The 11,394-nt window shown below is 51.0% G+C and overlaps 1 protein-coding gene across 2 annotated transcripts; it reads right to left on the reverse strand.

Annotated features, from left to right (window-relative positions):
- Positions 1-307: 307 nt before the first annotated feature.
- Positions 308-6,737, reverse strand: TEAD3 (TEA domain transcription factor 3). Of its 2 annotated transcripts, XM_010600571.2 has the most exons (9): positions 6,685-6,737; positions 5,464-5,601; positions 5,305-5,354; positions 4,665-4,726; positions 3,889-4,022; positions 3,502-3,675; positions 3,142-3,282; positions 2,911-3,063; positions 309-2,730 (listed from the first exon to the last, which is right to left on the reverse strand). In XM_010600571.2, the coding sequence occupies exons 1-9, from the start codon at positions 6,691-6,693 to the stop codon at positions 2,617-2,619; spliced, it is 975 nt and encodes a 324-aa protein (XP_010598873.2). In that variant the 5' UTR covers positions 6,694-6,737; the 3' UTR covers positions 309-2,616. The 2 variants fall into 2 exon arrangements, with proteins under 2 accessions (XP_064141175.1, XP_010598873.2); XM_064285105.1 differs by lacking the exon at positions 6,685-6,737 and having other exon boundaries at positions 308-2,730; positions 5,464-6,672.
- Positions 6,738-11,394: the final 4,657 nt, after the last annotated feature.

Here is an 11,394-nt window from a genome sequence, read left to right on the forward strand (position 1 = left end):
TGGAGACTCTGTGGTCTTGGAGCACAAGGTGGCTCCGGGGGGAAGAGCAGACTTTTGGATGTGGGTATGAGCAGGTTGGAGCCTTGGTAGCACAGTGGTTAAGAGCTCTGCTGAAGGTCGGCAGTTCAAATCTACCTGTCACTCCTTGGAAACCCTATGGGGCAGTTCTACTCTGTTCTGTAGGGTCACTGAGCGGGAATCGACTCCATGGCAACAGGTTTGGTGTTTTGGGTATGAACAGGTTGGAGTCTTGCTTCCACTGCTCAGCAGCCATCAACATGGGACAGCAAATTGCCTCCTCACATGTCAAATGAGGACGATGATAACCAATAGAAAAGCTACCATGCCTGGGTCTGTGAAGAGTGTGTGGTTCAGCTCCCATCTCGGTAGCCATGTGACCTTGGGCAAGTCACCTCACTTACATACTGGGCACACAGTGGGTGCTCACTAGCGGCTCACCAATGGGATGGGAGAAATTTTGCAGTCGGCAAAGCTTCTTTTTTTAAAGCATTGTAACCAAATCATTTTAACTTTTTCCTTCCAGAGTTACTAAAATTTCTTGCAACGGGCACTTACACTAGATTTTAAATTCCTCGAGGGGATAGATTAAGTTTGCCATGCACATAGACTTAGAGCAGGGGATTTTTATAGTCATCATCTTATTTAATTCTCTCAATAACCCACAAAAATGTTCTCTAACAGATGTGGAAGTGAGCCTCAGAGACTGGTGACTCACCTAAGGTCATAAAGTTGTTAAAAATCTGAATCTAAAACCCAAATAACCCTTCTTTGAACTGAATTGATAAATTTATATCTGCACTTTGTATGAGTAAGTGAAAATGCTTTGGAGTTGGCAAAGCTTTTATGGGGCCCTCAAGTCATGTCTATTTTGTGTGAGTAGTGCTTGCCCCTGTCCCCCTGTCATAGATGGGGTGAGCTGGGAGGGGGTGACACACCGGCACGCAGAAGCACCCAGGTCCTCCCCAGCTTTATCCAGCGGGAACCTGAAGGTGTTCTAACCCAGAGGTCTGGCACAAGGCTGGCCACGATTAACCCACAAACAAATAACTTTAATCTTTTTTTTTTTTTTTTTTTGAGCAGGAGCCGGGCCTGGAGGGCCCCTGCCCCAGCCCTGCGCCGCATTTATGATACAACCCATCACAGCTGGATTTAAAAAATACACAAAAATATATATAATATACATTATAAAACCTAGGTTGGGTTTGGAGGTGGCCTGAGCGATATGCAAACTGTGAGGACCTTCAGGAAGCTCAGGGGTGGGGTGGGTGGGGGGTAAGGAAGGGAAAGGGCACAGTACTTCATATGAAACTCATAAATACCCAGAGGTTGCTGGTGCCTGGGGGCCGGCGCCGCCCAAAGGCGGCTGTTGGACAGGCTGAGCCAGCTCTGAGGGGCCTGGGTGTTGAGAAGGGGCAGCAGGGGAAGGGTTAACCTTCAGTCCCAGAACTGGGTCTCAGGAGCTGCTGCTCTAGGCCAAGGAGACTGGGGGGTAGGGATAGGAAATAAGGGAGTGGTACCCACCGAGGGGGTCACCAGACCCAAATCTAGGGCAACAGAGAATATCAAAGCCTTCTGCTACCCTTGTCCCAGGGTGGTTGGTCTGCCCAGAGGCTGGGACTCTACCTCCCTACCTGGCCCTGGACCCTGTTTCTGAGCCCAAGCCTGCCCCGGGGCCTTCCCTGTTCAGGAGGCTGCTGGGGGCCTTGGTACCCCATCTGAGCTGGGGGGCTTGGAGGGGTCAGTAGGGGCTTCTGCAGTCCCTGGCTGGCTTGTGGGCTGATAAGCAGGTGCCTTGTATGGGCTCCCCTTTTCCTGCCTTGTCACAAGTGCCTGCTCTCCTGTACTGGAGGACTCTGGGAGGAGATGCTCTGTTCTGCCCCAAGTCACCCCCTAGGAGGCTCCTGTCCTCATTCCTGTCTGTCTCAACCCCCTAGTGCAGCCTCTCCCCATCCCCATGGCCAGCCCCTGGTCCAGGGAGGTAGGTCAACCTGGGCTCTGGGGACAGGCACCCTGGGATGATAACTCCAACTCTGTCCGCGCCTCCTGGGGGTCCTGCAACTTCTCCGAGTCTCCGTATCTCATCTGAAACATGGAGACCCCATGCTTGCCTTGCAGGGTCTGAGGGGGCCACCAGCTGTGCAGGGGTCCTAGCACATAGCAGGAGCAAAAGGAGTGTGGGCCCCTCTCTTCTCAAGCCAACCCCAACTTGACACTCTCCTTCTTGAGGCCTCTTCACCCCGACTCCCTCCGCCTCTGTTTCACCCTCACTGCCCATCACGCTCCCCTGGGGGCCAGAAGGTACCCTCCCATCCCACCTCTCCAAGGTTATTTGAGGTGGAACAGAGCCGGAGGCTGGTGGTTCGGTGGCCCAGGCAGGCTGCCCCACGGCTGAGCCCTCCCGGCTTCTCCCACAATTAAAGCGCAGAACAGTGGCAGGGAGTGTGTGTGGTGGGGGTAGGTGGGGAGGCTCCTGGGTCCTGGGCCTGGGGCCTGGCAGACAGATGTGTCCTCAATCCTGGACCCCCCAGGGGTGCCAGGTGGGTGTGTGGAAAGGATGCTCATCCTGGATCTTGGTGCTGGGGGGCAGAAGGCATCCTAGTCTTTGACAAGCTTGTAGACGTGGTGCTGGGCCCCGTGCTCGCTGGTGGAGACTTCAAAGACGAAAGCAATGACAAGCAGGGTCTCCTGAGAGTCCCGGCTCGTTACCACCTAGGGAATAGGCAGGGAGATTCCAGAGGTCAGGCAGAACAGGGCCAGAGGGAAGGGGGGCTCAGCAGACCCTTCTCCTTTCTGGGTCTCACTCTCCTCATCTGAGCAATGGGTCTGGCCACCCACCCTTGGAGGCCCCAGCCTGTGGCTGTCCCATAACTCCCCTGGCACCTGGCTCACCTGCAGGATGGTGAAGTTCTCCAGGACACTGTTCATCATGTACTTCTCAGGCAGGTGCTTCAGCTTGTGGATGAAGTTGATCATGTACTCGCACATGGGCGAGCGATGAATGCGGTAGACGAAGCGCCCGTTCTCCAGCCGGGCATACTCCGTCTACAGAGAGCCAAAGGGAAGGTGTTACCTGGGTGTGCCTGCTCCCAGCCCCACCATGCCTCCCAGACCCCCACTTACCTCCACCTTCTCTACCACCTGCTTGCCAAAGGAGCACACCTTGGTGGAGACGCTGATGGTCATACTGTCAGCTGAACTGTACTGGGAGCTGACCCCATAGAAGGCTCCTGGGCCCTCCTGGATAGTGCTGTTGAGGTCAGCCTGGAGGTAGGGCAGCAAGGGTGTCACATGCTGGCAGAGGCCAAAGGAGGCATCCCACCAAGCTGCATCAGCATCCCCCCCCATCTCTCTGTGACAGCTCTGCCCACAGGCCTCGGGGCAGGTCAGGGTCAGCAGGTAGGCCTGGGGTGCTGCACAGGGTGGGAGGTAAGGGTGGGGGTGGGGGGGATATTGGGAGCAGAGCGGGATGAGTGCACTCACCCAGAACTTGACAAGGAAGAAGGCGTTAGGGGGCCCCTTCTCATAGAGCTCCTTCAGCCCACCCTTCTTCTCGGGAAACTTGTCGTAGATCTGGCGCACATCCACCGCCTCCAGGGGTGGGTCAGAGAAGGCAGGGTTCGTCTGGCCGATGTGCACAAACAGGTGTTTGCTGTACTGTGGGGAGGGCCCAGGACAGGGTCAGGAGAGCACTGGAGGCCCGGGGGCTGCACTGGGATAGAGCTGTCCTGTGGCTTCCTGAACAGGCCAGACCCCCACCCTGTGACCCTGAAGGGCCTTCATCTTTAGCCAGGAGCTGTGGCCACAGGTCACCGTGCCAGAATGCGTCCACGATTGCATGAACGAACTCTTGCCCCCCCAACACTTTACCGTGTCAGGGTCTCGCTGCACCTCCATGAAGGCCGAATACTCAAGGAGCCGCAGCCGGGAGGAGGCGATGGTGCGGTCCTGCCACACAGGCACAGAGGCAGCAGCTGGGGGCAGCGGGGCCAGGGGCTCGTAACCTGGAAGGTGAGATGACCCACATCTGCATGGGTGTGTGGCCACATATGGATCTGACCCAGCCTGCACAGAGCCTTTGTGTAAACAGAAAATGGCACCCCTTTGAGTAGGAACACAAGTTGGATGATTACTTCCACCAGCCTCCTGGGCCAGGTGTCCTTACACAGTGTACTACCTATACAGCCATGTGTGTACATCAATTAACTCACTATTGATATATGTTCAGACAGAAAACACAGAAGTAAAAAGGGGAAAAATAAAAAAAATACCCAGAATCCTAGCACCTAGACAGAATGAAGCCTTGTTAAGTTGTGGGGTACTTCTTCACAGGGACTTTTTCTATTCATATATCTGTGTGCGTACACATGCACACATGCATGCACATATATAAATAAAATTTTTTTTTTTTGGTGGGTGTGCTTATAACTGTGTGTTGGCTGTGTAATTTTGTGCCAGAGATCTAGAAGCAACATTGTGAAAGGTAAAGGGACAGTTCCTGGTCTACCCCCACCCCCTATGGATGCCATCCACTCCTCCCTCCCAGTGCAAATACACACACACACAGTTGGTCCCTAGTTCTCCTGAGCAGGGGGGTAGGTATCAAGGGAGAGAGGTGGGGGTGGCAGCCTGTGTGGGGAACTTACTGCTGAGTGTCGGCGGCAGGGTTGGCTGGATGGGGTAGGCTGGCTGTGCAAAGGGCTTGATGCTGCGAACAAGAGCACAGCCTGGTTAGAGGCTTCCACCTGGCCCAGTCCCTCATCTAAGACCCCAAGAGCAAGACACTGAGCCTTTCCGCTGAAGCTCAGAAATGCATGCTGACATGCTAACTCACAAGCTTTTTGTCTTGTTCACATTTTAACACTTATGAAGTCCTGCTGCATCTCATATTTAAGGTAGCATTTCAACCCCGTCCACCCCAGCCCCATCCTGAACAGCTGTTCATTAAACTTTTAGAGGGTGTGTCTTACGATGAAAGTTGTCTTAGAATTGACGAAACTGAGTATGGACATATTTGACTACCTAACTCAGCTGAGAGATTGACTCGGAGATTAACTGAGGGAAAAATAAACAAAGGGATGGATGATAAGTGAATGGGTGGGTTAATGAATGAACAAACACTTGAATAAACAGACAGATGGATTAGCTCTTTTTACTTGCATTTTCCACCCCTTTATTTTTGATTGAAAACTGTGCAGCTGATTCTGGGATCCAGATGGGGAGAAAGCCCAGCCTGGCCCCCAGGAGGAAGAAAGAGATGTGGAAAGAATGAACTACAATACTCACTCCTGAGAGGGTCCAGGCTGCTGTCCCAGGAGAGGGGGGCTGCTCCAGAACTGCAGAGACAGGACAAAGCCAAGGGGCCCCTCAGTGTCCATGACCTCCACCAGCACCCAGCCCTTAAGATACACCCCACCCCAATCCCACCTCCCAAGACCCCTGTACCCGTGAGGAAGTGGAGAAGACGGCCTGGGGCAGAGGGGAGGGTGGGCTGAACTTGTTCTGCAGGACACTGGCAGAGACGATCTGGGCAGAGGACATGGACGCCATGCTCTGGAGGGCTTTATCCTTGGAGACCTGGTCCTGGAGAAGGGAGGAGCCAGGTGAGGTGTGGGCCAGGCCAGAGACCAGGGCTTTGCTGTGGGAGGGCAGGTCTGAGCAGGCCATCTGGGCTTTGGGAGTCCAGGTCTTGATTCTAGTTTGGCTCTGCTGTGTGTTCTCAGGAGAGTCTCTACCCCTCTCTAAGTCTGTCCCCTAAGAGTATGTCATCCCTATGTATCAACCCAACTCACAGTAAGAAATTATTTTATTCTGTAACCCAATACATACATACCACAACATTTCTGATATTTTCTATTCTATTTCATCAGTGGTTCTCAAAGTATGGTCTGTAGACCCGCAGCATCAGTATCACCTGAGAAATTGTTAGAAATGCCAATTCTCAGGCCCCAGACTTACTGAATCAGAGACTCTCTGGGTGGGGCTCAGCAACCCGTTTTAACAAGCCCAGGGTATTCTGATGTGTGCTAAAGTTGGAGAACCACTGTGTTTCATTTTTTTAAAAAATGCTGCTTGAAACTCGAAAGGTTAGATAGGAAGCTTAGAGGGCAGTTTGAGTTCATGTTAATGGGGGAGAAACAGCTCAGAAAAGGAGGGTGAGAATGGCTGCATAGCTTGAAAGAATGTAATCAATGTCACTGAGTTGTACATGTAGAAATTACTGAATTGGTGTATGTTTTGCTTTGTATATTTTTAATAATGAAAAATAAGTTATTTTCAAAAAAATGCTCCCACCTTTAAACTAAATAACAGTTTAGCCCCAAAATACCTTTAAGTATTACATTACTTTAAAAAAAAAAAAAATCTATATAAGACCAAAGCATCAACAGAGAAATTAAGCAAATGGAAGTGAAACAACTAGAACAGAAATAATGAGAATGTTGACACAATGTGAAGAATGTAACCAATGTCCCTGATCATTACGTTTAGAAACTGCGGAATGGGAACGGGTTTTGCTGTGTATATTTTCACCAAAAAAAAAAAAAAATGCTGCTTGTAGGCTAATAATTGTTTTCACAGTCCATAGTTTGAAAATTCTATACCAGGTGCTATGACTCTTCCTCCCTACCCTCCACCCCCAGCCTGGGGAGGGGCAGAGCCACTTACCAGGTTCATGGCCTGAAAAGGAAAGAGGGAGGATGGATTAGAGGAGACACCTGTACGAGAAGGGTAGGGGGCACGGCCTTTCCGCTCCCTCCACCCAGTGCCCACCTGGCTCTCAGCTCTTGAAGAGGCCAGGAAAGCTTAGAAGCAGCTATGGACCACCTCCCACCCCGCCACAACATGCCCCCTAGAGGGAGTGCTTGCCAGTTAGGGGTGCCCTGGAAAGGGTGGCTAGGGAAGGAACAGGTTGGAGATCTGGACAGTTGTCCAAGCTGGCTCCCCTTTGGGTCTGGCCATGTTCTCTGGAGCTGTGCTACAGACATGGGGGCCTGAGGGTGGGAGGCCCAGTCAGCCAGGCAGCTGTGGGCAGGGAGACAAGGACGCTGCCTACTGGGGACCCTGGACACCAGCCCAGGCATAAACCCCCGGCTCTGAGATCCTCAGCCACAGAGCAGCCAGGACTGAGAGTCTGACGCAAGGAGTTACCATGCCCACCACTGTAGCCCTGCCAGCCAGTACCCCCAGTGCCTCCTGCCTGCCCACCTGAAGTCCCCATGCAATTAGCAAGCAGCAGTTAGGAGGAAGGAGGAAAAGGAAAATGGAGAAAAGGAGAGATGGGCCTTAGTGGCCCCCAGATGGTCTCCCTCTCCCTCACTGTAGGAATGGCTATTGCCTTGGGCTTCTGCTCCGTCCCCAGGAGCTGTGGCCTGGTGTAGCCTGAGGTAGCCTCTGGGCTTCCTGCTGTCGCTGTGTTTCTGAGGCCCTCTTATAGTCTCCCATTTCTCTCCCTGCTCCAGGCTGGGGTCTGAGAGTAGCAATAGGCCTGGGCCAGGGAGGGTGCATGGTAGGGCTAGGCCAGATGGCGGGGGACCCCGTACCTTCAGCTTGGACTGAATCTCCCGAGATTTCCGCCTGGCTAGAACCTGCAAGTGGCTAGAGACCTGTAGAGAAAGAGAGAGAAAAAGAGCAGAAAGAGCAGGAGAGGCAAGAACAGAGCTTCAGCCAGAAAAGAGGCATATGGAGCCGGAGAGCTGGCCAAGGCGGAGGCCTGAGCTGTGCAGACAGAGCGTGGAGGCCGCGGAGGGGCTGCAGGCCCCAGCCAGGTGCCCAACGTACCTTGATGCCAACCTGGTACTCCCGCACCTTCTTCCGAGCTAGAACCTGTATGTGGCTGGACACCTAGGGGCCGCCCCGCGCCCCGCCAGAGAGGAAAACACAGACAGTGAGGAGGCACAGCTGCGGCAGGGCCACAGGCAAGGGGCACCCCAGCCCTCATCTCTAGGGGGACCAAATATAAGTGGGGGTGGGGACTGTGGGCCCCTGTGGGCAGATACCCCTTGGCCCTGCCAATTCTGCTCTCGGCCTTGCCTTGATCAAGAGCCTACAGTGGCTTCCAGGAGTACCATGTACACTTGTGTAGGCTGTTCACCTGGCCCAGAGGGCATGAGCAAGGGCTGAAATCCAGCCCAAGCTTTCCTGGCCAAGCTATGTGCCCTGGTGCAGGGATTCCTCTGCCCCAGAGGACTCTTTTTTTTTTTTTTTTTCTTCCCCAAAAAGTGGAGTTTTCTCACTGTTGTCCTTGGAAGAGGCATCTTTTTCTAACTGGCACCAGAGAGGCTAGCAATGGCCATGGCACTCCTGCTGAGCACTGGATTAGTGCATTAGGGCCACGTTCTTTACCAGCGCTCCCCCTGTACCACTGCCTACATCCTTCCATCAACCCCAACAGCTTGCTGGCCTGTCAAGCCAGCCCTGGTCCTGCCCCTGCCCCTGCTTTGCTCATACAGCTTCTTCCTCAGCATGCCTTCCTTTTCCTTGGACTAATGTGTGTATTTATATGTATACAGTGTTGTTGATGATGGCCCCCGACTCTTGGCGACCCCATTCACAATGGGATCAGGCCATTGTGATTCATGGGGTTTTCACTGGCTGATCCTCAGAAGTAGATTTCTAGGTCGTTCTCCCTAGCCTGTCTTAGTCTGGAAGCTCCACTGAAAACTGTTCAGCATCATAGCAACATGCAAGCCTCCACTGACTGGTGGGTGGTGGCTACGGATGAGGTGGAATCAAACCCGGGTCTCCCGCGTGAAAGGCAAGAACTCTACCGCTGAACTACCAATGACCCCACATGTATACAGTAGGTGCTTTTAATTGCATTTCTTCCCCAGCAACCTCCTCCCTGAAGCCTCCGCTGGCATACCTGAGCTACTCACGCTCTTGGTGTGTGCCACGGGCTCTCATGCCTGGCTCGCACAGCAGACCCTAGACATTGTCAAGGACTTGACCCTGAGCCTGGGAGAACCTAAACGGCACAGCTTTCAGCAGGAAAGACTAGGAAACACCTGATTCTCTAGGCTGCTTCACACTTTCATTATAAGCGATTGCTGTAGGCTTTCCTGACAAGTAGCTTTGATATCCGCAAAGAAACAGTTTCTTTTGCTTTCTAATCACAGACTGGAAGTTACTATGTATGCGATGCTGGGCAGCCCCTGAAGCTTGGTTAGGACTTGAGCTCTCCTCACGCTGCCCACAGCACATGGGAACCAGACTCATAACCCAGCAAAATTACTAAGTATTTCATGACAACAGCTGACATTTACTGAGCACTGATCCTACTGTTCCTAGCACTTCACACGAACCAACTCATTTGATCTTCACATCATGGGAACTAATATTATTTCCATTTACAGATGATGAAATAGAAGCACAGAGAGGCTAAACAACTTTATCCAAGGTCACACAGCTGAGTGCTAGAGCTTGGATTTGAACTCAAGCAATCTGACCCCAGAGCCCACTTGCTTCAACAGCAAGCTATGCTACTTGAGGCCTCTCCTTTAAACCGTTAGCAGAGAGATCACCTCCAGATGGTTGACATCTCAAATGTTAACTCTCTGACAGCTGAAAGTTACCTGGGACTTACACTCGGTATGTATCTAAAAAAACCTAAAACTATATTTCCTTACCAACATAAAAACAACCAAATAAACCTTGTTTGTCAGCTGGCTGCTCTTTGCAACACATAAAGACATGCCTTGTCTTCATAACCATAGGCTGAGTCCCCTTTAAAGGGAATATTAGATACTGAGATCCAGAGTTCTAAGAAAGATGAACATGAGAGAGGCTTGGCCTTGCAAAACGATTAAAGACAGTGGTTTTTTTAATTCTGAGCTTGCCAACAGTGGGCTTGTAAAACCTCGAAGTACAGGCAGCCTTCTCAGGAGCCGGAATGACGCTGGACTGAGAATGAAGAGGCTGGGGCAATGTCCCACCTCTGGGCCTGAGTTCTTTTACCATAATGACAAAATGACTGGATGTCTTGATCTCTTGCCTTTCCCACTCTGACAAGCACATTCCTGTAAATCTATCTCCTAGGGGAAGAGGGGCATGCTGAGGGTGATCTGCTCCTGGCTTCGACTATTAAAACCAAACAAACAAAACTCCTTGCTATCGAGTCAATTCTGACTCACAGCGGCTGCATGTGTTGCCGAGTAACTGCCCCACAGCGTTTTCCTGGCTGTAATCTTTACTGAAGCAGATTGCCAGGCCTTTCTTCTGCAGTGCTGCTGGATGGGTTCAAATTGCCAAACTTTAGGATAGCAGCCTGAAACACTTGCACCACCCAGGGACCTTCAATGCCCTTATAGTAATTTAAAAACAAAAAACAGTTACCATGAAGTCGATTCTGACTCATGGCAACCCCATGTGTTATAGAGTAGAACTGCTCCGTAGGGTTTTCTGGGCTGTCATCTTTATAGAAACAGATCGCCAGGTCATTCTTCCACTATGCTGCTGGGTAGGTTCAAACTGCTAACCTTTCGGTTAGTAGTTCAGTGCAGACTGTTCGTGCCACTTTGTTTATAATAATTACAGTAATAACAGCAGCAGCAGCAAATTCTTATACAGTGCTTACTCTAAGTGTCTTCACATATTAACTAATTTAACGGCTGAAGAAGTGGAGGCTGGAGGAAAGCACCCGTCCTCTAGGTAGCAGAGCTGGCATTTAAGCCCACAGGCAGTGGCGTCACTAGGGTTGGTGTCACCCAACATAGTAACTCATGGCGTCACCCCAGCCCCTGCATGGAGCTCCTCCTGTACCAGACCAAACAGAATCCTTAGTCATGTTTTTTGTACTAATGTTACTTGTAAATTGTAATTCCCATATATCACTCCTTCTGTAATTACTACTTCGTTCTCAAAAAAGTTATTGATATAGGTTCACACATACTAATTATCACAATATTGTAGCTAAAACACCAGAGAATTTGACAAAATCGGCAACTATCAAAACGCTGGCAGCAATGAAAACAACAGAGCGTGCTTGTAGCATATGCAGACAAAGGCACATGGGTAATAATGACAGCTCTGACCAGAGTGCATTTGAAGGTTCAAAAAGTAAATTAGCATAGAGTTTTAGCCTTGTAGGTATATTGATACATGTAAAAGGCTTATGAAAAATGTTTTTATTGTTACAACTAACTACAGGGATTTTTGTTTTTTGGTTTTCACCAACAGAAATTTATTTTCGCACAGTTCAGGAAGCTAGAAGACCAAATTCAGGGCACTGGCTCTAGGAGAAGGCCTTCTCTTTCTTTTGGTTCTGGGGGAAGGTCCTTGTCTCTTTTCAGCTTCGGTTCCTGCTCTCCTTGGTGATCTCCAGGTGGTATCTGTCTTCCCCCATCTGTGCTTCTTTGCCTCTATGCCCAATCTGCTCTT

The sequence above is a fragment of the Loxodonta africana genome, chromosome 1 (genome assembly GCF_030014295.1).
Source record: "Loxodonta africana isolate mLoxAfr1 chromosome 1, mLoxAfr1.hap2, whole genome shotgun sequence".
Classification (NCBI taxonomy): domain Eukaryota; kingdom Metazoa; phylum Chordata; class Mammalia; order Proboscidea; family Elephantidae; genus Loxodonta; species Loxodonta africana.

What these genes read in the sequence shown, in the direction of transcription:
- TEAD3 (XM_064285105.1), bottom strand. Translation starts at nt 5,685, where the DNA reads ATGGCCTGCTCAGACCTGCCCTCCCACAGCAAAGCCCTGGTCTCTGGC. An exon ending in CCTGCCGCCGACACTCAGCA is followed by an intron (nt 4,023 to 4,664) that starts GTAAGTTCCCCA and finishes CTCACCTTCCAG; the next exon opens with GTTACGAGCCCCTGGCCCCG. An exon ending in TGCAGCGAGACCCTGACACG is followed by an intron (nt 3,676 to 3,888) that starts GTAAAGTGTTGG and finishes CCCTCCCCACAG; the next exon opens with TACAGCAAACACCTGTTTGT.